The sequence below is a fragment of the Littorina saxatilis genome, linkage group LG12 (genome assembly GCF_037325665.1).
Source record: "Littorina saxatilis isolate snail1 linkage group LG12, US_GU_Lsax_2.0, whole genome shotgun sequence".
Taxonomy (NCBI): Eukaryota; Metazoa; Mollusca; class Gastropoda; order Littorinimorpha; family Littorinidae; genus Littorina; species Littorina saxatilis.
In genome coordinates this window covers 21912994-21935342 of record NC_090256.1, presented here as the reverse complement: position 1 = coordinate 21935342, position 22349 = coordinate 21912994, and the positions used below count along the sequence as shown (strand labels likewise).

The window sequence follows — 22349 nt, the reverse complement described above, 5'->3', positions numbered from 1 at the left end:
AGGAATGTATAGAACCTGTTCACCAAGTTTGGTGACGATCGGTCCGTTCATTCTTGAGATCTATATATGACTAAGTGCCAAAAGGTGCGCACGAAAAGCGGACAAAGGGGCTAAAAAATAAAAGTTGACAAACACGACTGATATTGTGATTTTTGTTAAGACAACAGATGCTGGAACCCAATTACGAAAAGAAAAGATAAATTTACCCAAATGATTTTACAAATAACGATAATTTTGTTCGTTATATCATTCAAAACGGCACTGAGTCATAGCATTAAGGTTATCTCGCACGTTTTTAAAGCTAGGGCTTTGAAACTTGGCACACAACCAAAGTATAATGACCTCCAGGTATGGTGCACATCACATTAAACAACATTGAATTTCAAGGTCACAGCGAGGTTAAATTTCCTTTGCAAACTGGAAAATTGTCGTTGTCACGTCTTACATGTTTTAATACTAGATCAGTTAGACTTTACACACTTCACATACTTTCAGCATTTTTATAAAACCTCATTAAAAGTGACCTGCTTGTTAATCTTTGTCAAAGTTCAAGGTCACAGCGGGGTCACATCTGGTCCAAATGTGGAATATTTTCAATTTATTCAGCGCGTTTATAGCACGAGCTTTGAAAATACACACAGTTCTAGTGTATAATGTTCACACACGATTAAAGTCTGGTTGAAAAAGTCAAGGTCACAGCAGGGTCGCGTTGAGGTCAAACATATACATTTTTCAATGAGGTTTTCTCATATGTTTTTGAAGCTAGGGCCTTGAAACTTGGCACACTACGCAAGTTAAATTAAACCTCATCAAATTCCAAGGTCACAGTGAGGTTAAAGATCCTTTAAGGATATTTTCTAAAAAAGGTGACCGCCTGGTTAATGTTTGTCAAATTTCAAGGTCACAGCAGTGCCATCTGGCTTAAACTTTGAAAAATTGTCAATTTCTTCAACTAGTTTTATAGTGTTTGAAGTCATTCACACATGATGAAAGTCTGGTTGATAAAATCAAACGTCAAGGTCGCAGCGGGGTCGCATTGAAGTCAGACACATACAATTGTCATTTTCACGAACGCCTTTTAAGCAACACCTTTGAAACTTCACACATTCCAAAGTTTTGATGTTGTTTGGTTATAATCAAAGTGTGGTCAATTTCCATGATTGAGAGCATTCAGAGGGGTCAAGTTGAGGTCACACAAAAGAGATTAAATTGTCGACACAACAGATGAGACTGGCTACCACTGTTTATTTTAATACACTTTTATGCAAATTTTAAATTGTGTTCAACCATATACACCAAACTCACCCAAACTCCGGAAACATCCAAGAAAAGGAAAAATGTGTCCAAGCAAGGAAAAACGCCATTTCTTCAAAGGCTGGAATAACTACAGATGCAGCCGCGTCATTACACACAATGCAATTACGTCATACATCATACATTTCTATGAGTCATGTTGAATGGAATGGTGGCATGTGCCTCTATTCTAGCTAACAACAAAGCTGAAAAAATGAATATTATCTGTTTGTTTTGTTTGCTTTACCCGTACGAGACCTTTCTGTGACCTTGACATGTGACAAGGATCTACCTTAACTTCTTTAAGTCGGAGTTGAGAGTTGTGTGATGTTTGAAGGCTCTCCCTTTAAAAACAACTGAGATAATGATGCATTTTCGTGTTTTTGATTTGCCCATGTGACCTTGAGATTCGACAAAGGTCAACAAGACTTTAACCGTGTATGGAGGCTATTAAGCCCAAAGATGTGAACTTTCAAGGTTCTTGCTTTGAAAAACTCTGAGAAAAAGGTTATGTTTTTTTTTTTTACCCACACGAGACCCTGCTGTGACCTTCACATTTCTCAAGGATCAACCTTGAATTCTCCATGTTGAACAATCATTAAGCAAAAGCGTTGTTTGAAGTTTGAAGGTTCTAGCTTCAAAAATCTCTGAAAAAATATGTTTCATCCGTTTTCTGAACCACATGTGACCCAGCCGTGACCTTGAAATCTGACAAGGGTCAACAAGACTTTTACCATGCATGGGGGCGATTAAACCCCAAATGTGTGTGAAGTTTCAAGGTTTCAACTTAAAAAACGTCTGAGAAAAATATACATTTTCCTTTTTGGACAATGTGTTGCACGCAAGACAACACGACAAACGCTCGTGTTATCATTCTTTTACTTTAAGGTCGACTTGCGTGCCCGCTCTTTCGCTAATCTCAATTAAAATTCATCTTAGAAGTTCGGTTTTATTACGCTTTTAATTAAGAAGATTAAACTAAGACAACAAATAGTTAGTTTTACCCATTAAACTCGATAAGGTAGTGACATTTTATGTTGAACGCAAGAAGGTGTCGCACGCAAGATCTGAAAAGATGTTGACGACATAATTTCAACACTTGATAGCGCAATCGTGGTTCGTGATTTCTTCACAAATTTTGAACACAGAATGTGTCACGTGGTTCCGTAAATGAAGTAGATCTTTGTACATGTAAATTTTGTTTTTAAAAGAAAATAACCGTTAATTACCGAACATTTTGTCGCACGCAAGATATGACGAAATTTTCAAATCGTTTTCAAAAATGCTGTTCAAAAGTTCTGCAGTCTTTGCTGGATTACTTGAAAGACAGCAGTTTGATACACCGTTATCGCTTGACGTGTCGACATCAATTCCAGAGTTTTTGAAAAAGAAATTTAGTAAATATCTGCGATTGAAAAATGTATGCCGTGATGACGAATCATCTTGCGTGCGACACCTTAAAATTCCGTTATCGAAAAAAAAAAATTCTCTCGAGATTTAGATTTGACGTTTGGTCTCGTCTGTAAAGCGATGTTTCAGGCATTCAATCAAACTAAATGCAATTCATTTGTGCTTCTTGTTATTTTTCTGTGGCATATTCAAAACACGAGGTATCACGATGTCCTTTTTCAGATGGCCGGTTTTGGCGTTATTTTTGACTTTAAACAAAGATAACTTCAAAACCGTTCAAGTCAGACACACGAAATTATGTCCACTATCTCTTCGCACATTCATCCACACACACACCAATTTTCAGCAGACACACGTTTTTAGAAACATTTTTATTGTAAAACAAAGTCGTCTTCTGTTCTGTGAGCACCTTTTGGCACTTAGTCATATGCGAACACAAACACACACCCAAACAAACAAAGAAACACATCCCTTTGACCATTAATATGTCACTCTTAATCTTAATCCACCAATAACTCCCTAACCGTGTGTTTGACTGGTCCCAATTTTTGTAAGGACCGTCTCAGGAATGTATAGAACCTGTTCACCAAGTTTGGTGACGATCGGTCCGTTCATTCTTGAGATCTATATGCGAACACAAACAAACAAACAAACAAACAAACACATCGAGTGAAACCTATACACACCCCTATTCACGACTTTTTTCCGTGACCTTTCGGATTTCATGGGGGCTGCCATTTTGGTTTTGATGCGCTTCCTTTTCCGGTTTACATATTTTCCGGTTTAACATAGCATTTGCGTTTTTTTGTCAGAAGAGTGATATTTGGTTATGAAGGAAGTCAAGTCCGCCATTACCTGCAACCTCAGTTGAGTGTTTACTTTGAACTTAAACTTGAACCATAACAGTGTGTAGCCAGTTCGCAAGACCTGTTTATCTTCCTACCAGTTCCAACTGTTGTTATCAATGGGTCGCGCAGCTGGAGGAAGTGTTTATTTTCATTTGGAGCCCAACTTCAGTTCAAAACCAGTCAAGAACTGGCCTTGACATTCGTTTGGAACTTAGTTCAACGAGTATTTTCTCGAACGTAACTTTTGACCCAGCTGGTTGGCATCATGAATTAGACGTACACCGGCAGTTATAAATCATGTTGTGCAAAAGACTGTAAAGAAGTAGAAAATTTTGGAAAATCGGGAATGCTTTCTCAGTTTGTGCACCCTGGCAACATTCATCAGGAAAAAAACTGCATATATATATGCCTTCCTCTGCAAAACAAAAGTCGCGCGAAGAATGCTGAACGGGCAGCGACGACTAGCTGTTCTTCTTCAAAGTAATAAACTACCCCCCAAACCCTGCAAGTTTGTGCGATTTACTTTGTGGACATGAAGCCAGCAGAGGGCTCAGGAATGCCCACTTAATTCCTTGATTTTACTTCCGTCACAAGAACTAAAAGAACATTCAATGTTCGTTAAATCTGTGGATCAAGTGACTCTAGAAGCGGAGGAAATGAAAATCACCGGCAGATCTGTACAAGATGTTGAATTCTGCCAGGGAAACGAAGCCGCTGTCATAGATCTAGAGCAAGGTAAACATACGTTTTTCAACGCTTGTTCACAAACACACACACACGTACACAAACACACACACGCTCACACCATCACACACACACTTATGAAAGAGATGGAATAGCTGATCGAGTGATGACAATGTTGATTGATAAGTATTTTTTGGTGCGGTGAACTTGAGGCAATATTGTTCTATCAATCCATCAATATATTTTACACTTTCACCCCAGAAATGAAGCACGTGTACACATATTGAACAAAAGAACCATTTTAAGCTTCCATTGGTATTGTTTCCTCTTTTTTTTGCAGACATGTTGGCAGGAAGTGAGTGTTTCACCCCACTCTTGCAAGGTAGGTTGATCACTGATGACAAGTTCTGATTGTTTTTCCTTTTTAAACGGATGACAATCCGTACTCTGCAGATGGATCTAACCGAGATGGATCTAACCGATACACGGAAGCAACATTGGGAACACACTGTTATTCAGTCTGTGAATAGTTCATGTGTGAGGGGTATTACTGCAAGTACGTTCACTAATGTAGAAAAATAATTTTGGACTCAAACTTCAAGTTAAATTGTTTCTGCTGTCAGAGCCATCTTTCTGAAGGAACAATATTTTACATGCCACTGGATTGTTGTATATTCCTTATTTTGCAATGACAGGCTCAGCTTTCATTTGATTGTAATGTGTTTCTTATTTGAAGCTTTGTATCATAAAAGCTCTGTAGAAGTGTTGCACTTGTTTTGCAGACTGCATTAGGCGTGGTAGCTATTGCACCCCCCCCCCCCCCCCGCCTATTTATCTAACACACCCACCCACACACATACATAGGGTGCTGACAAAGGATCTTTTTCTATTCTCCTTCAGGCCATCGCTTAATTTCTTGCAGACTGAGGAGCAGAGGACGTTTGAGCCGCTCCTAAACCTGAGGCACACAAGCCACAAGGTAAATAAGGTATCAGTATAAAAACAAATGTTTTCACTTTGATCGCATCATTTTTTTTAATTAAACTCTGTAAATTGTGGCAATTACACATTATGCCAATAACATTATTAGGCCAACAAAAAAAATTGTCTGTTTCTGGTAACATGGCTAAAAAAAATAGGGTCGGTAGGTTGGGATTTTTTTTATTTTTTTTTTTAAATTATTTTTTTTTTTTACCCCAAATGTAGACCAATAAAACTAACTTTAAAAATCGCGCAAAGAGACTGGATTCACTATACATAGAGACAAGACACTCAACACATTTACAAATCGTCAGCGGACTTTCGTTTTCACACGTTTTTGTTGTTCATTTTCTCACCCTGTCCTTTACCACAAACAAAAAAAAACAAAAAAAAAAAAGTTTAGGGTCGGCGCCGAAATTTAGGGTCGGTCGGGTGACCAGAAACAGACAAATTTTTTTTGTGGCCTTATGAAGAATGAAGATTTTCAACTTATCATTGAAGAAATGAAATCAAGCATTTATGCTGTGCATAAAATCATTTTTGCATGTTCAGATGTGCGAGGATAGACAAGAATTTAAGATAAAAAGTTTTCCGAAACCGGACAATCAGCCAGCGCCAGCCAGCGCCACAGTCACCACCACAACCACATGAAACGTTCATTGCCAGTTTACGCTGAAAATGTTTATTGGTCGACACCACAGGTCGTTCATTTTCAGCGCAGATAATGCATACAAAATCAGTGGAATATTTTCATAAATTCCACAAAAACTATGATTGACATAATCATATACATTGGGTTGTACATTTGCATAAATTCACCAAGAACAAAAATTGTCTTACACATCATAGATGGCATTGTCCACTATGTATTAGCTTACTGTTTTTTGTTCTTGTTTCCAGCTTCACCAACAAGCTGTCAAATTTTACTAGACTGGTCACCGGGTTACTTCCCTTTATCTACCGCTTTCTGCATCCGCTCATTAGACCATCATCAAAAAACTTATATTGGCAACTCTAAAAAACAATAAACATTGTGTTTTAGCCCAATTAAAGCACATCGATTAAATACATAATGTCTGTCATTCACCACCAATCCGGCGGTACGCGCCCACACAACTACGTTATGGTGGAGTAAGGGGATGGCGGTGGGGTTGAAAATTTTCGCACAGTTGTTTGGGACGTCTGGCACTGGCTACCGCAGATGCAGAAATGGCAGAGAGACTGATCTTGGGCCGGCTGGCCAATGGGAAGACGGCATTCCGCTCATTAGTTATGCATATGACCTGTGCTCTGGCACCGTCTATACACCACAATCTCGCTTCTCTTCACACCCAAAAATATCATTTATGCTGTGCATAAAATCATTTTTGCATGTTCAGATGTGCGAGGATAGACAAGAATTTAAGATAAAAAGTTTTCCGAAACCGGACAATCAGCCAGCGCCAGCCAGCGCCACAGTCACCACCACAACCACATGAAACGTTCATTGCCAGTTTACGCTGAAAATGTTTATTGGTCGACACCACAGGTCGTTCATTTTCAGCGCAGATAATGCATACAAAATCAGTGGAATATTTTCATAAATTCCACAAAAACTATGATTGACATAATCATATACATTGGGTTGTACATTTGCATAAATTCACCAAGAACAAAAATTGTCTTACACATCATAGATGGCATTGTCCACTATGTATTAGCTTACTGTTTTTTGTTCTTGTTTCCAGCTTCACCAACAAGCTGTCAAATTTTACTAGACTGGTCACCGGGTTACTTCCCTTTATCTACCGCTTTCTGCATCCGCTCATTAGACCATCATCAAAAAACTTATATTGGCAACTCTAAAAAACAATAAACATTGTGTTTTAGCCCAATTAAAGCACATCGATTAAATACATAATGTCTGTCATTCACCACCAATCCGGCGGTACGCGCCACCACCTGATGACTCACATCAGGTACCGCCACCAATCAAAATCGACCTTTCTCGGAAAGTTGCACTGCACACTTTCTTATAATCCCAGGCTGCACTGCACACCTGTGATCCCATGTTAATGTTCTGCTGCACTGCACGCAGACATGTGCCTGACCTCCCCCTTTCTGTTGCACTGCACACAGAGAGAAGCCCTACGTTTTACCTGATCTACCAGTTGTGCACCCTGATGTAAGACAAGAAAGCGTTAGAAGACCATCTGCCCGCCTGACGGATTTGAGCGTCCGATGCCCCGTTCCGAGCCATGTGGGAGGCACCCCCAATCCTAAAGCTATGCGATTTGAAGTTCTGTTTGGGCAGGCCACAAAATTGGAAAACCAACTGTAGTTGCTCGTTGAATTCCCTGGCCGTTATGGGTGCCCCCGACATAGCTCGGAACAACGGCCCCGTTGCGTTCCCACGAATGCTCATGTAGGCCCGCATGGCCTCTACCGCGCATGGGACGCCTGCCTTGGCTTTCTCTACGGTATGGGTAACTGGTTTTGCGCTAGATTTGAAATTGCGGAACGTTATGGTCAATGCCTGTCCGTCCAGTCGGACATCTCCCCTATGCAATACGTTTTCTGGTTCCCGGGATACCGCCATTTCCCCCACCCGCAATAATGAGTGAAAGGCCAAGGTGCACATAGCCCGGAAACGTATCTTCTCGTAGTTCTCCCCAATGGCCACCTCGCTCTTCTCCATAATTGAGTTAAGGATAGGGACAGTAATGGGCAACCTTGTATCCTTCCCTTTGTCACCCACCCTTTTGCACCCCTGCAGTAGTCTTTTGACAGTATAATCAATAGTGGGATCCCCTAACCCATTCAATTTATGGACGCAACTGATTGCTGAAACTGCGGACATCACCGTTGAAGCCGCCTTCCCTTCCTCATGCAACGAACCAATGTACAGACACACCGCTGCAGTGCTCATTGGCAAGGAAGTAGAAAACCCTCTCTGTTTCAAAAAACTAGTCACGCTCACCCAGGTCCTTCTATATGCTTGTTGTGTCCCTTTGGCGTACGAGGCTGTCAACAGCTCTCCTAGTCGCCTATCCCCCCCAATTGTTCTGGCAGAGGTGAAATCCCAACCGGAAGTGGCTCTGCATGTGGACACAATTGCCGGAACCTCGTCATCTGAAAACGAGACAGCGCATCAGCAATTGCATTGTCAACACCCGCAATGTGTTGTGCTCGGACAACAATATTGTTCCGTAAACAGCACAAGACCAATTGTCTCACCAGAATCATCACCAGGGGTTCTTTTGATGTCTGCTTAGTAATTACGGATACTAAATCTAAATTATCTGTATGAATGACTAAGTATTTGTTCTGAAAGGCCAGCGCCCATGTCTCCAGAGCCAAAACGATAGGATACAATTCCAGTAGGGTGATATTTTGGAGTCGCCACCAGTCGGACCACCTACCCTGAAACCACTGCCTACCGAACAAAGCCCCGTATCCCACTGCCCCGGATGCATCCGTCACTAAATCCAGCTCTTCTGAGGATACTTCCTTGTTCATGAGAAAAAAGCACTTCCCGTTAAATGACTGCAGAAAAGTTAGCCAAGTCTTCAAATCCTCTTTCACCCCTTGGTTCAGCCTCACGAAGAATAGCTGAGAGCGTATGCCTCTAATCAAGTCGATCAATCTCCTCAAGAACGCCCTCCCTGGCACCACTGCCTGGCAAGCAAAGTTCAGCAACCCTATGACCGACTGAATTTCCTTCACTGTTGCTTTCTTCTTTTGTAGTAGGTTCTGTATTTCTTGGGCACACTTCGTGAGTTTTTCCACCGGCAGCCGAATTTCTCTTTCGATTGTGTCTATCTCTATTCCCAGGAATGTCAACCTCGTCTCTGGGCCCTCCGTCTTATCAGGTGCCATGGGAACTCCTATTTCCTCACACAAACCCAGAAATTTGTCTAGGTATTCTTTGCCTAGCTGCTTCGATACTGCCGCAAGGAAAAAATCATCCAGGTAGTGCACTAATGGTATCCCTAACTTCTGAACAGCAATCCACTCCAAAGCCGTGCCTAGTTCTTCGAACAAGTGACAAGACGAAGAACAACCCATCTGAAGCGAAAGATCAACATAAAAACTTCCTTGCCAGCTCAGTACGAAGAGGTTTTGGTCACTAGGGTGAATAGGCAACAACCTAAAAGCTTTCTCCACATCAGTTTTTGCCATAAATGCTGTATTTCCTACTGTCTGCACTAACTGTACTGCATCTTGCACATTGGCATATGACACTGTGGCCATGTCTTCCTCTATGAAATCATTTATGGATGCCCCCTTCGGGTGAGATAGATGATGTATCATCCTATACTTTCCTTTCGTCTTTTTCTCTACCAAGCCGATTGGAGAACATTGGAACTGAGTAAAAGGAATATGCCTAAAGGGACCTACTAACCTCCCCTCTTCTATTTCCTTCTTTATGTGCGCTTCTACTACTTCTGGCATTTCTTCTGCTGACTTCAGGTTCTTCTGAACTACACTATTTGGGGCTCCTGTGAACCCTACCCGGAAACCCTCTCTGAATCCCTGTATTAAAGCCCGCTTCTTCTGTGGATCGTACCCTTCCAGCCACTTTTCCAGCTTGTCCGCCTTCACTGGCGTGGCCCCCGTGCCCCAGTCTTCATTTCTTTCCTTCTCCTGCTTCTTTTCCCCCCCGTCCCGCTCGAAAGGGGTGCCCTTTGGCGCTGCATTTTCGGATTGCGTGTTGCCCCCCACACTGCGAGCAAAAGTGCTTGAAGCCACAATTGGGGCGGCTGCAAGATCCCTGTTCATTGAACTGGAAGCAGAAGCCCCCCACTTTGGCTGGGTTTCCACTTCCAGTCTTCCCCCCTGCGCCACCCTGCGGCTTCTTCTTTCCCCCGTCATGGGTCTGGGTGGCAGGCTCTAAGCGGGTGGTGGCGAACAGGTCCGCGTCGCTGTCCCCCCATGCCCTTTCTCCTGCAGCAATTGCGAGCCGGTAGCGGTAGTCATAGTCCCGCCAATTGCCCTGCAGCTCATGCAGGGTACACACCCGAGCAAAGTGGGCACCCAGGCCCCTGTGTACCTCTTTCGCTCTGTCCTGTAGTATAGTGGTATAAATGTTCCAGGCCTTCACCCACTCTGTGAAGGTTAACAGTTTCTTTTCTTTCTTCTTCTTCTTCTTCTTTTTGTCTTCATCGTCCTCATCCGAGTCCTCCTCCAGCATTTCCTTCGGGTCCGCGGGCAGGAGTATTGCGAACCTAACCGCCACACCGCTCCAGATCTTTTCCTTTATTGTCTTTGGCACGTGTAGGTCAATGGGCAACATTTTCTGGTTGCCGGTTGCCCACGCCTGTGTACCGCTAGTGTTAGATTGCTCACCGGAGTGTCCAGAGTGCCCAGCCATGCCTGAGTTGGATTTTCCACCCGTAGAGGTGGTCGATCCTGCGGGCGATGCCTCAGGCGCCGGCGTCTTGGCGGCCCGAATCTCCGCAATCTCCTTCCTCAGGGCCTTCTGCTCAGCAAGGAGCTGGGTTAGCGACTCCTTCACGCCCATTTCGTCCTCTCCTTCAGCCTCCTCGTCTCGAAACCTCTTCGGGGGCTGCTTTGAGGGACGCCCCGGTCGCTTGGTTGGACGCTTCGACATCCTGAAACATTTCAAAGGCCACTAAGCATCAGGGGCCTATTTTTTTTTTTTTTTTTTTTTTTTTTTTTTTTTTTTTTTTTTTTTTTTTTTTTTTTTTTTTATATATATGCAGCACGGGCTGTACCAATAAAACATTCCCCATGAAGTCACAACCGGTTCTACCAAACCAGAACCAACAATGACGTCACTCCAGAAGCTGGAAAGGATATTCCCTCCTATTCCACTCCCGGCATCAAAGCTCTGCGTCTGGCGTCTTCGGTAGAACCCAACCACTTCAGTCTGGGAATAAACCTTGGTACCCCGTTCGTGCTGCATCTACACTCCTATTGTGGTTCTGCCCTCAGCACGAGAGTACACCTAAGAAAACACTGTCAATCTGATCATGCAGCACGGGCTGTACCAATACACATTCCCCATGAAGTCACAACCGGTTCTACCAAACCAGAACCAACAATGACGTCACTCCAAAAGCTGGAAAGGATACCCCATCCTATTCCACTCCCGGCATCAAAGCTCTGCGTCTGGCGTCTTCGGTAGAACCCAACCACTTCAGTCTGGGAATAAACCTTGGTACCCCGTCCGTGCTGCATCTACCCCTATTGTGGTTCTGCCATCAGCACGAGAGGATACCGGCTATCACTATTAGCCCCCACTTCCCTCTCACCCGCTGAACAACCACAACACCTTCTTACCTCATTGGTCTATATGCCGACTGTCCAACAGAACTTTTCTCAGTGCTCTGTACAGTAGCATGTGCCCCGACCCTGACAGATGAATCCCATCTGCTAAAAAATGTTTCTGATACTGAGCAAACTTCTCTGCTGGAGGGAAAGCCACGTAGTGGGGGAACAAACCCACTATCCTGTGTGCCGTTTTCAGCTGTTGATGAAGAAGCCTATTCACCTCCCTGGCTATGTCATTGAAACCCCCCCAGCCACTGTATCTCTGTGTCATCCCTGACACCACCACTACTGAGTTTGCCAATGTTTGCACCCTCACACACAGATGCCACAGCTCACGAAACACTTTATTCGGTGTCGTTCCGGGAACAATATTATTGTCCCCCACCATTAGCACTATCACTCCCCATTTTTTCCGGGTGAAAATGGCCCTGTTCTGTTCTAGCATTGATTCAACGTCGCTTATTTTTCGGCCCCCTCTCCCATCGAATATCTGCTCAAAACCATCAAAACCTAAATCTGGCCGCACCCCCTCATCTGTGTTCACAAATCGCTGAAACCTCCACGTGAAAGAGTGCCCGACCACCGCACAACTTGTAAACATTTTCGCTCCCGCCGTCTTTCTTCACAAAGAAACTAGTCACGTGACCGAGCGATTCGCGTTGCCACTGCTCGGACCAATTTTAATGCCAGGAGAAGATGATACTGTCTTCTTTTCTCCCTGAACACTTTTACTGACGGCTGTCAGCTAATTGTACCATCACCGTCTACCTAGCTATCACCCTCGTTCCTTCGAGTGTCACTCCCGGCAAACGTGAAACCACGTGTTTCTGCCTACGGTGCCACGCTGTCTCCCAGTTTCCCAAACTCCAAACTTTCCTTGCAGACAACTAATTGGCCCCACTCGAGCCTATTACCGCTGTTTCGATCTCAATCGCCCCTCTCGACAATCAAGCAACAAAACAAAACAAAACAAGGTAAAAGTACGTGTACCTTCTCTTTCCAAAATCCTTGAAACGTTGAAAATTTTCGCACAGTTGTTTGGGACGTCTGGCACTGGCTACCGCAGATGCAGAAATGGCAGAGAGACTGATCTTGGGCCGGCTGGCCAATGGGAAGACGGCATTCCGCTCATTAGTTATGCATATGACCTGTGCTCTGGCACCGTCTATACACCACAATCTCGCTTCTCTTCACACCCAAAAATATCATTTTTGTTCATTCTGTATTTGATTATTATTTTTACCAGTCTTTGGGTTGGCATAGTGGGTGAAATAAGGGTGAGGAGTGTCGGTTGGTGTTATTTTTTCGGTCTTGGTGATGTAAAATTTTTCCCACGGTATTCATGGTTATGTTTGACTTTAGTGCAGATTCCAGAACAGCCTCTTAAACTGAAAAGCTACAAGGTCAACTGAGGTGTCTCAGGCATTGATGTTTTTAAAAAGATTTGCACAGCAATTTATGTGTTTGTAAACAGATAATGAAAATAAAGCATAACAACTTTTATATTTTGTAAGTGGAATTAAATGTTTTCATTTTTTATTTTGAAGTGTTTTTGTATTCAGGTTTTATTGGATGGGTGGGGGGGGGGGGGGGGGGTGGTTTTGGTGGTTCTGACTTTTTATGATGTAAGGATTTTTTTCCTTAATTAGTTATTTAATTAGTTTATGTAGGGGGGGGCCGAGGGGGGGGGGGGGGGCATGGGATTTAAAGTGTATTTCTGGCTTTCGGAGAGGTGCTAAATCTGTTAAAATGGAAATGAAATAAAACAATTGGTGGTGAGGGTTATTACAAAAAAAGTAAGGATTATTTCTCATACCTTTTTATTTTTTACCCAAAAATTATGTTACTGAAATTATTCATTAATTTTTAAAGAGGCAGACTGTGAGACAGGTGATGTAATTGAAGTTAGAATATCATGAGATGTTACTTACTTTCTTTACAATATCATCTAATTTGACAGTCCGACACTGAAGACTGCAGACTTCATGGCAACCACTGACCTGACGATATGACAGCCATGAATTGAATATCAAACGCAGAAGAAGAAAAAGAAGAAGACAGTCTAACAGGAAAATAATTCTGGTATGCTCATAATTTCTATGCCAGTTTGAAAAAAGTCATGAATTGAAGTTTACCCAGGTTAGACATTAGCATGTCGTAATTGTGACAATGAATGTATCCGTAAACGCACCAAGAGACTTACTTTGAAAAATTGAAGTCATGCATCGTCAATATGACTACAATCACAAACTGAATAAGGGGAAATCATGTCAATTTGGTGGTCTGGATCATCAGCTGTTGCTCATTCGCTATAATGGTCTACTTGACAAAGCCCGTCTTCATGTGCTTCTTTGTTTCTTTATACCTAGTGTAGACAACATGTAGGCGTTTGCAGACTGTTTATTGTATTGCTGTTGTTTGTTTGTGAGTAAAACTATGGTGTGACCTCAATTGTTTGAAATTTGTTGTGTATGTTCTACTTTGTGTAAGGTGTTTCTCCATGCCCCCAGAAGAACCGACATTATATTAAAACCTTCATACCCTGAAAATACTTGCATACTAGATGTTGTTTCTTATTGTAATGATTGGGGACAGGCAAGCTCTTAAATTTTGCAAGCCATCCGAAAACTGTCAAGTCTGATTTGCTAGAACAAGCGATATTAACACGTTATTAAGATGAATATTTGATTAAATATGTGCAGGAACTACTTCAGCAGATTCATATGGCCAGTCTCACAATGCAAGGAAGGTGAGTAAATTGAATTATGTCTCTCCCACCTGTTCTGTGTTTAGTGTCAGTCGTGATTGCCTGATGAGAATTTGAAAACATGTTGCTAACTAACATGAACCCAACCATGAAACGTGATGTAGGTGAGTAGCCCATCTAGAAAAACGAACCTGTTCTAATTCCGAATTAGAACAGGTTCTTTTTTCTAGATGGGCTACTCACCTACATCACGTTTTATGGTTGGGTTCATGTTAGTTAGCAACATGTTTTCACATAGAAAATGGTGGGCACCTGAACAAATATCTGCACATTACAATGAAGTCTTACTTTTTAATCTGATGGTTTAATAACCCCCAAAAACCCAACCAACCAGCACCCAACCCCACCCCCACCCCTCCAAGAAGAAGCTCACATAACTACCAACTACACAATTTCATTACAGAATCAAACAATGGGAAGAATCAGGATTCAGCCGTGCTAGGTCGTTGGGGGGGATAGCTATCACTAGGCACTCAGCAATGAATAGTTGAGGTTTTCACGGACATTAACAAAATCCGGTAACCTACGGACAGTAAATTTCACAGGGAAGGGAACAAGAACGTCAAAAATGGAAAAGTATGTTTTTTCTTTCAAACCATTGATAGAGCTCTGAAGCTTCACACAAGTTTTGCACTTCATTTTTGGCACTAAAACATGCGCACACACAAAAAGAAAGTTTTTAAAAAGTGGCACCGATGTATTCTCACACTCACAGCCTTAGAATATTGCAGTTTGTATGTTACCAAATTGAGGCATGATTTTACTCCATACCTGACCAAATCTGCGACAGTCGGGCAAACTTCTTACAAGTCGGATTGGGCCTTCAATCAAATACTCAGAAACCAGCAGCTACTTTAAGTAATACTAGTTTTGTTGTTATTTTTTACAGCTTGTACTGAATGTGTTTTCTTTTATCTCCTCAGAATCGAGTCAGCCAGAGAAAGACCATTGAGAGGGAGAGCGCACAGTATGGCATGCACTTCGGTGGACCAGTGCCATCATCTTCATAACAAGAGATGCAGATCATATTTTCTTATGTTTAAGTATAACTGTTAGCAAAAGTATTTGACGATTCTTGGGTACGACTTTCGTGTTTAATCCTATTAGCTTGTGTACAGCCCCAAAATCTGTTTTATTTTGATTTATCATTTATAGTTTGAATTTTTTTTTAATGGAATTAGTCCAAATGTAAATACATCTAAGGTTGCAATATTGTTTTTTTGTATATATACCCTTAAAACTACCTCTTCGTGTAAACAAAATATAATTGTAAAAAGAAGTGTTTGTTCAAGGGAGATAATTTGAAGCGAATTTTTTTTTAAATCAGTAAAACTGCGTAGTGACATCCTCAATTAAATAAAAAGAATAAGGAATAAAGGTATACACACAGGTTGTACCCATTTTCTTGATTGCACTGCTTTTAAGTAGAAAGCTTTTTTTCTCAGAATTATTTTACAAATAAAATTCAAGGGAGGCAATTGATATGATAAAAAGGAAGAATTTTGTTTTCTTAGAATACTGTACACATTTAGTAAAGTATAATTTACAAGACAAAACACAGGTTTTTTTGTTTTTTTTTCTGTGCCTACTACTTGACAAGAGAACCACGAGATTTGTGCAGATTATTTAAAATTTTCTGTACAGTATATTTTACAAAGACAGATCCATACAATATATATAATTTTGTAATAGATGTTTTCAATTTGTAGGTATGTTTTTTTTTAAATCAACAGTTCGGATAGCCACAACAAGTGTGTATGTCTTGTGATTTGAGAGCTTTAGCACTGGATGCTTAGAATCCTCTTGATCATTTACTTCAGTAGGTAAAGCCACCTTCTCCAAAATCTTCTCTCCTATTCTGTGCTTACTACAGTAGGTTTGACAAGAGAACCACGAGATTTGTTTTTGTACATATGTTGCTTTTATTCTGTACACTTTAATGATTTAATCCTATGTGCACATTTTTTTTTAACTGTGTTTTTGTTTTTGTTTTCCTGTATTCAAAGTGTGTATGGAAACCACAACCTGTCACAGCAGTATTATTAATCTGGATCTCCCTGCTAAGAACGTAATTAACAGAACGTGTGCATGTAGCTAAAGAACTTAAAAAGAATTTCTGCTACTTCACTCAAAATACGTCCATCCTCACACTCATATTTTCTTAAAATAATATTTGTTCATACAAACATGTTTGCGAATTATTCAATTTTGCGTAAAATATTCAATTACGATTTCTTTGTGTGTTGCAAAATTATATAATAAAATTATGCAAGATCAAATTCAAAACAGCAATAAAGCTGCTGACGGCAGAATACCTCTGTTGACTTCTCTATCTGTTGGGTCAAACTATGCCACAGACATGTTTCTTCTAGAAGCTCAATATTACGTGGTACAGTCTCAAAGACAGAACAACGCAATAACCTTTTTTTGTGTAGATTCAATTGACTTTTTCCTGAAATAAAATATTCATGAAGCCGGTTCTGACTGAGTTAATATATTTCTGGAAAGCTGAACAACGCAATGCGTCTGTGACTGGTGAAGAAGCAGAGCTGGAGCTTTTTGTATTGTTTGTCGTTGGTTTTATTACACACGCACTCACATACGGTCAACAAAATGTTGCATGTTCCTGCTTGACAAACAAATGCCTGCATACATGCGTGCACGTACGAACGTACGAACATTCATACCTGTGCAAACAATCTGCCACTTCAAGTTCAACACCCAAACCCCACACATTCCTCCAAAAGGAGTCTGAAGTATAATACTGGCATTTGTGGTATTGAACGAGGACCTCAACTTCCATTGTCTAGTGCATGTGGGTCTCATGTTGTACCTGTGAAACCACTTACTTAAAAAAGAAAAAATCTTGTAAGCTTATCAACAAAAAACGAACAATTATATTCTTAAACAAACTGGTTAGAATAACAGATTTAGGAGAATGCAATGCAAGGAACATCATTATCTAATTCGGTCGATGCTTAGATCTAGAAAAGCACCCACTTATTCCAGTATAATAGAGAGAAAAAATCCAATTGAAAAAGTTCCAGATCTAGACAAGGCAAGCACTAGCAGCAATTTTAGCTAGCAAACTCGAACTTGCCCTGCATTCATGCAAGGTCGAACCACTTTCCCTGCCTAGTGGGGGTTTGGCGGGTAGGGCCGGTGCTGGCACACTCGGAGTGAAACGACATGTCACCTACTTCGATAGCTTCTCCGGATTTACGTGTACAAACAGCGTCCGGGTTTACCGCTTCGATTCTAAACCCTAGTTTCTCATGTTGGTAACAAACTGGCTATTTGTTTATCAGATGTGTCGTTGTTCCACATTAAATGATGCTGGAATGCAAGATCGCAATCATTTGGTTATCAAACCAGGTTGTGTTCTTTTTTTCATCACCTTTTTCCGCGCAAACAGTTTTGCGCCATTTCTTTTGCGCAGACTGGGCGGGACAGGAAGCGGAAGCGCATCAAAATTTCTGATTGGACAATGATGCCGACGCCCACTTGACCCCCACTACAATGTCAAGGTCGGAAAGTCGTGAATACCGGGGGTGTAAAAACACACACAAAGCAAATGGCATCGTCTGTCGACTAGTCACAAAAACAAACCTGGCGAGGTATGCGTGTACTTTATACACGTCAGCCATTGTTGTTACAGTTTTGAGTCAACGTTGTATTCTTCCGCAACAGGGTCCAATCGTCTGGGTTTCAAATGATGTCATGTTCTAAAAATAAATTCTAGTATTGATTATTTTTTAGCCCTCTTTATTCTTACTTCGAATAATCCACGTGTGATTTTGGTGTAATCAAAGTAGTTCGTTCTAATTTCTCACTTGTCTAAAAATAATCAACTAGATTTAATCCACCCCTCGGTTGCATTACAGGAGTTGTATAAATTTGGATTAAAAACAAGCTCTGAAAATTAAAAATATAAAAATTATTATCAAAATTAAATTGTCCAAATCAATTTAAAAACACTTTCATCTTATTCCTTGTCGGTTCCTGATTCCAAAAACATATAGATATGATATGTTTGGATTAAAAACACGCTCAGAAAGTTAAAACGAAGAGTGGTACAGAAAAGCGTGCTATCCTTCTCAGCGCAAGTACTACCCCGCTCTTCTTGTCAATTTCTCTGCCTTTGCTGTGCGCGGTGGACTGACGATGCTACGAGTATACGGTCTTGCTGCGTTGCATTGCGTTCAGTTTCATTCTGTGAGTTCGACAGCTACGTGACTAAATGTTGTATTTTCGCCTTACGCGACTTGTTTTTATCTGTGCCGTACGTATTTGCATATTCGTGTATCTCGTGCTGACATGATACATGTCACACTAACACCAAAGCTTTCTAAGGGTTTGCACATTATTTAGAGCACTGGCCGTTGACAAGAAAAGTAATGAATTGCCGTCGAACAAGGAGCATCGAGGGGCCAGTAAAAGATCCATGCGGGTTGACTCGGTTTGTGTTTTGTGTGTGTGTGTGTGTGTGTGTGTGTGTGTGTGTGTGTGTGTGTTCTCAGTTTTGATAACAGTCAGCCAGTATATGTATTTGACTTTCTGCGTCTATTTGCATGTACTTGTGAACGCATATATGTAGATGTATGCACACACACACACACACACACACACACACACACACACACACACACACACACACACACCACCGCCACTAGAACCACACACACACACACACACACAATCTCTCTCTCTCTCTCTCTCTCTCTCTCTCTCTCTTTCTCTCTCTCTTTCTTTCTCACACACGCTGGAGCAACATAGATAGAACACAGTATTTATGAGGCAGAAAAGCTTTCAGCATTTCAGACAACTGATACAACGAATAATGTAACAAAAACGAATAATGTGACAATTGTTACATTATTCGGGGGCGGCCCGGCCCACATTGTTACATTAGGGCCTATTCGTGGGCTGCCCCCGAATAATGTGACAATTGTTACATTATTCGTGGCGGATGTAGCTTTCGAGATTTTCTCGATAAATATTATAATTCACTAGCAAACACTAGACTGATAATTATTGTGATGCACACAAATTCGTGCGTGATGATGCGAATGACTCTTCACCCAGTGAGGTCAAGAACAAAGGGCTTATAAGAAAGTCCAAGAGAAACTATTTTTGCTTTCTTATATTCGAGGTTCGCGGGCGGGGATGTAGCTCAGTCGGTAGCGCGCTGGATTTGTATCCAGTTGGCCGCTGTCAGCGTGAGTTCGTCCCCACGTTCGGCGAGAGATTTATTTCTCAGAGTCAACTTTGTGAGCAGACTCTCCTCGGTGTCCGAACACCCCCGTGTGTACACGCAAGCACAAGACCAAGTGCGCACGAAAAAGATCCTGTAATCCATGTCAGAGTTCGGTGGGTTATAGAAACACGAAAATACCCAGCATGCTTCCTCCGAAAGCGGCGAATGGCTGCCTCAATGGCGGGGTAAAAACGGTCATACACGTAAAAGCCGTGGGAGTTTCAGCACATGAACGAACAAACAAACAATATTCGAAGTTTTTCTTATCGGGAGAATCAGAGTATAACGGCGTGTGTCTGTCTGTTTGTGCATGTGTGCAAGTGGCGTCACTGATTCTGCAAAAGGCGTGCATGCCATGTGAGTGACGTGTAATTTTTGTGAGTGGATGCTAACCCTAACCCGAGACTGTATTATGAGCTATTTTACAATTTTTCTAACTTTAACTCTAAGTCTAACTTTTTCTAAGTTGAAAAAAGGGCTGCCCCCGAATAATGTAACAATTGTTACATAATTCGTTGTATCAGACAACCCCTTTAACAACAATTTTTCGATGCAGGCAAACCCCGACACAGTCCTACCTGGATGACACAAACATTACGCCATGAAATGCACGAGCTTGACCTCTATTTTGCAAAACTGATCCACATTTTATCATCTGGTACAGGAAATTATGAAGACTTAATTAACACCAATGTGCCCATAGTCTACAAACGTAAACTCCTGTTATGTATACTTTATGGGAACATATTTTCTTCTTCTTCATTTATAAAAATGTTTGTAGCTGGCGAGATATTTTCGAAAAACCTGGTCTCAAGGCGTAAGGCAAATGGGCAACAGTACCCTGGAGGAGAAGGCACTGGCAGAGGGGGCGTGGGCAGTTTGTGGGTTGAGGGCGTTCAGTCGACTGAAGGGGGTGTGCTCACCGCTGTAGACGTCGACTTCTTCCTCCAAACTGAGTTCGTCATGGAGCTCGTCGAAAGATTCTTGATTGTGCGGATTCATGAAATGGGCCATGGAGCCTCTCTTTTTCTTCTTTTTTGCCTCCGCTTTCTTGCTTTCCAGGCTCTGTTTGGATAAGGTTTTCCAGTCCCTCATCTTCGTTGGCATTCTGCTTTTCAAACTAAACGTGCAAGAACGTTTTCCGCGTCAATAAAAAGTAAGGTACGGACTGTTGCCTATAGACTACTGTTGTGTGGCAGATCGACTTCACAGGATTTTCTCGGAAAAGAGAAACAGAAAGTGATTTGGGTTTTTTGGAAGATGGAGAGAAAAAAATAGTGTTAGTCCTCCTTTTTGCCAAACGAAGAAGCGGAGTCAGAAAGTGAAGTTACAGATGATATCGTCTATTTTCATTCCTTCGAAGGCACTTTGTTTTGCGAGAAAGGGGATGCGTCACGTTTCGTCGCTAATGTGAGTCTGTCAGCCATTGTTCCTGTATCATTTACACATTGCACGTCATATTTCTTCTTAGCTATGACGTTTGGTTGAAATGTCGTCACACTCGAGGTTTCAGTCCAGAACACATGGAACATAATTATGGACAACAGAGTAGTAGTCTTGAGAGCGCACAGGCCCCGCCCACTTTGATCCCGACCCGCTCGTGACGAGTGCCTGTGCCTACGAGGCTACGATCGTCGATGTGTCATGAGTTAGTGACAGCGTGCGGTCCATGTTATGAAGCGAATACAAGGCTTGTACGACCGTTTGCAAGTCACTTTTTCAAACCAGAATGAAAATCGGCTCAAGCATTTTTCAGCTCTTCGCTATTCCTGATTCTGCTTCTTTTTTTTTTTTTTACAGTTTGAAGTATGCTGACTTTGACCACTTCAACTTTTGTGCAAAAAGAACAACAACAACAACAACAACAACAACAACAACAACAACAACAACAACAACAACAACAAAAACCTACATGACTGTGTTGGTTGGTGTGTTGTTTGGTTAGTTAGTTAGTGGCTAGTTTATCCTTGGCATTTGATGTCATTAATCCCACTTTTTGTGGGTTTATTTTTGTGCCCCACAAACGCGAAATGTGCCAATTTTTGGGGGGGCTTATTTGTTGGATTAATGACATCGAATGCCAAGGATACTAGTTAGTTTAAGTGGTTTGGATGGTTGTTGGGTTGATTGGTGTGGTTGGTTGACTGGTTGACCGTTGTGCTTTTGTCGTGTTTATTAGGGTGAAGGGTTCCTAATATGAACCACTTTTTGTTTCATGCTAATAACTAGCTTGTTTTCTTGCGAAGAAGTTTCATTTTGTGTTTGGTAGTCTTAGGTGAACCGTTAGGCCTAATTAGAGTGAAATAGCTTCGATAGACATTCAGCAAAAATTAAATACATAACAAAATCACAAATAGTCCATATTAGGCGCCCAGGCTCCTAATATGGACCAGTGAAGCGGCCTTCACGAATCACTGTCAAAAGCCCCCTATACTTCAAAATAACGTGCTACAACTTAGTGTGCATGTCAGACTAATTTAAATATGCTTTAGATTTATCTGTTTCGGGTTGATGAGAGCATTATTTGAAGCACACCAGGAAACTAAAGAAGCATATCAAAAACAGAGTGAAAATAAGTGAAATTATCAACTTCCACAAAAAGAAGACAATTTGATATATTTTTTTGAAAGCTTGAGGGCTAGTTATAGGTTATTTTCAGCAAGCTTCTTAATGAATTAATGAAAATAGTCTTTAGCTTTTATTTTCTTCGATTTGTTGAAGGTGGTCCATATTAGGGGACTCACACATACTTTGAGATTTTGCTATTATTTTTTGTTTCCAGTAGAAACTCGGGGTCAAAACTCCAACAAATACGGTCATAGCTGTCGTATAT

The 22349-nt window shown here is 41.5% G+C and overlaps 1 protein-coding gene and 1 long non-coding RNA gene across 3 annotated transcripts; one reads left to right on the top strand and one right to left on the bottom strand.

Moving 5' to 3' along the window:
• Positions 1 to 4280: 4280 nt before the first annotated feature.
• Positions 4281 to 16126, top strand: LOC138981511 (uncharacterized). The gene is made up of 5 exons (XR_011460653.1): positions 4281 to 4617; positions 5136 to 5214; positions 13453 to 13574; positions 14195 to 14241; positions 15183 to 16126. It is a non-coding gene; the product is annotated as an uncharacterized lncRNA (long non-coding RNA).
• On the bottom strand, positions 5894 to 12715 carry LOC138981509 (uncharacterized). Of its 2 annotated transcripts, none has more exons than XR_011460652.1 (2): positions 9766 to 12712; positions 5894 to 8327 (listed from the first exon to the last, which is right to left on the bottom strand). XR_011460652.1 is itself a non-coding variant. In XM_070354454.1 (2 exons), the coding sequence occupies exon 2, from the start codon at positions 10807 to 10809 to the stop codon at positions 9826 to 9828; it is 984 nt and encodes a 327-aa protein (XP_070210555.1). In that variant the 5' UTR covers position 10810; positions 12483 to 12715; the 3' UTR covers positions 9120 to 9825. The 2 variants fall into 2 exon arrangements, 1 of the variants encoding a protein (XP_070210555.1); XM_070354454.1 differs by lacking the exon at positions 5894 to 8327 and having other exon boundaries at positions 9120 to 10810; positions 12483 to 12715.
• Positions 16127 to 22349: the final 6223 nt, after the last annotated feature.

What these genes read in the sequence shown, in the direction of transcription:
- LOC138981509 (XM_070354454.1), bottom strand. Translation starts at nt 10,809, where the DNA reads ATGTCGAAGCGTCCAACCAAGCGACCGGGGCGTCCCTCAAAGCAGCCC.